The sequence below is a fragment of the Branchiostoma floridae genome, chromosome 17 (assembly GCF_000003815.2).
Source record: "Branchiostoma floridae strain S238N-H82 chromosome 17, Bfl_VNyyK, whole genome shotgun sequence".
NCBI lineage: Eukaryota > Metazoa > Chordata > Leptocardii > Amphioxiformes > Branchiostomatidae > Branchiostoma > Branchiostoma floridae.
Window position 1 is genome coordinate 9,785,830 of NC_049995.1, and position 2,763 is coordinate 9,788,592.

General features: G+C 35.2%; 1 protein-coding gene across 1 annotated transcript in view; it reads left to right on the forward strand.

Annotated features, from left to right (window-relative positions):
• Positions 1–1,155: 1,155 nt before the first annotated feature.
• LOC118405049 (neprilysin-like) overlaps positions 1,156–2,763 on the forward strand; it is a 29,053-nt gene continuing 27,445 nt past the window's right edge. Inside the window, exons 1-4 of the mRNA XM_035804449.1 lie at positions 1,156–1,257; positions 1,687–1,737; positions 1,877–1,948; positions 2,288–2,326. Coding sequence (XP_035660342.1) covers positions 1,212–1,257; positions 1,687–1,737; positions 1,877–1,948; positions 2,288–2,326 — 208 coding nt within the window. The 5' untranslated portion in view covers positions 1,156–1,211. The remainder of the gene's footprint in view (positions 1,258–1,686; positions 1,738–1,876; positions 1,949–2,287; positions 2,327–2,763) is intronic.

The following is a 2,763-nucleotide window of genomic DNA, read 5'->3' on the forward strand; positions in this document are numbered from 1 at the left end:
AACAGAGATACTGAAAACTGAATGGGGGTTCATACTTAGGTTTATGCCAAACGTCTACTTTTTGTTCATAAATACCTTCATTTGCGTATTTCATACATTTATGGTATCAGATGAGCTGTGGTGCCGCCCAGAGAATCCTTTACAAACTTTTAGGTTTCAACTATAGTTTGGATCAGTAGAGAAAGTTATGGCAATGTTCTAAGTGCTAGAATAAGTAGAGAAAGTTACAATAAGTGTCCAAGTCGATGAATCAGCAGGGAAAGGTATGACAAGGTTTCATGTTTTAGAATCCGTAGTGAAAGTCATAAAAGATTCCAATTCAAAGAATCATTAGACGATGCATGACAAGGTCTTAGAATCTTAGAATCAATAGAGAACCTTATGACAAGGCTTTAAGTCTTGATAATCAATAAAGGTTGTGACAAGGTTTCAAGTCTTAGAATCAGTAGAGAAAGTTAAGAATAGGTTTAACGTCTTAGAATTATTAAATAATTTTATGAAAATGTTACAATCTTGAAGCATTTGCTAATGTTCTAAATTATAGTAAGGATTTAGTTAGTTAAGTTAAAAATGATTGTGGTCTTTTTATATCACCGTGAAGACTTTACATTACACAAATAACTATATATTGAATAGTATCTTTTATGGACAGGATTCCTTGCTTAATATGCCGTAAAAAATCTCTTTTTTTTACTTTATCGGTAAATAGTTCCCTCCTTCTTGAGTGCCCTAGCAACAGTAGTGTACAGTGTGGCCTCTATGTATTTACCTTAGAGGGAGGGTCGGATTAACAACCACTTGACTACAAAGAGGGCTACTTGAGAAGCATTTGAACCATCTTCGTATCACGATTTACTATTGGTTATATAGTTTTGGACATAGATAAAATGTGATAACAAAAGAGCTTCTTAACAGTTCTACATAACAAGAGGTTCTTCATCTCTGCAGAATAAATATTTTCAAACAGTAAAACGCAGCACCATTACTGTTACTGGGGATACAAATGAATCTAATATTCCCAAACAAAATTTAGTTTCTTACTATTAGAATGTCATTTCTCACGAAACTCTTTAATATAAAAAGCATGCTTTGTTACTTGTCAGGTAAGATGTGGAGCAATTATAATGTCCGTTTTCATTTTCATAATTTAGGAACAAAATGTGCAGTACAGTAACGGAAAATCATCATGGCAATCTCTACGGGATGGGCTGATGCTGGTTCTTCAGCTGTTCATTGCTGTTGCTGTAGCTGTGATACGTAAGTTTGGATCGTCTATATGTACATATATGTCTAGGGGATATTCAAATGTTTTAAAGGTATAATTGAAGCATACAATCTGTGCTCGTTCCTTATTAGTAAACACTGAAAGAAATTACAAAATTCTTATGATTCACTTTTCTATTGGTCGAGACGCTAAAGAAGAGTGATGGATGTCATTGGAAACATTCGGAACTAAATTTCCTATTTTTCCCAGTTTTATGTAGAGATAGAATTGTATTTGAATATTGTTTGCTAGGATGTTTCACCTTCATAGACACTCTCTTGATATTGGTTGCTTTACGTTTACATATACACCATTTTGCACAATAGATATACCTCTAATATATTGAAGAAGGCATTTTTGTACGTTTTCAGAAGCATTTCTGTATACCTTTGATTCATTTTATTTTCTCTAAATTTTGCTAGTGTGGAGGGTGTTTGTGACTCAACCAAATGCTGCGAATGGATCGTCTTCAGGTATTTCTGATGTATTATGTATGTGTACAATTCATAAGGTTATTATCCATGGGCTCTCGTATTCATAATTTGCTGAGTGACATTTTAGTAGGCCTTCTATGTTCTCGTAAAACTTTATCTGTTTTTCTTGCTATGGTAGGGATTGGTCAACCAAGCGTTGCGCCAACTTCCAAACCTAATACAGACGCACCGACGACATCTCCAGCGACAGGTACTAAGACACTTTTTTTGCACTAAATAAACGGTAAACCACCTTTTATCATAACACACCAGTTTTGTTCATTAAGTTTAAGACTATATGGCTTGATCCACAACGTAGTCTGCAAGGACTTTGGAGCCAGAACTTTAGAAAAATCATTACCTTTGTAACTGCATTTCTATGCCTTTATTATTTTCAGAGCTAAGCTTAGGGTTGAAAAAAAAGTCTGATGTATCGTTCACGCTCGCTTAGTGTCTTGATTATGTACTATTTCACATGGCTGATTTACCATCTTTGTAGAAAAGAATCGTTACCTTTGTAACTACATTTCTTAATCCTTCATCTTTTCAGAACCTGAAGTATGCATGACGCCCAGCTGCTTACGAACAGGTACGGTGACGCAATTCAAATGAAGTGTCTGTCAGCTTAGACTTTGGTAGAAGAAAGGGTTCTTAAGACGATGCAAAGTGGGACACACATATCGTTTATCATAGCTGTGTATAAAGTTACGGTTCGTTACGCTTTTAAGACTGGCTGAACATTTAGACGTTAAACCCATTTCTTCAGTATGCTTTGAAAGGATGTGTGCGTGCCGTTAGATGTTATTTTAATGTTTAATCTAGCTTCATGCTTTGCATACTCATATTAACCACTGACATACATTTGATCACTTACGTAAAAGAAATGGTACGCCCCATTAAGCAAATGATTGGTCCTTGTCGCTCTGAGACACAGTGGTTGACATGTTGTCAGTGAGTAAATAATGACTTTGACTTACTTTTCTTTACTCCCTTTGTAAACTTGCTGTGTAGCCTCTTTTTGATCAT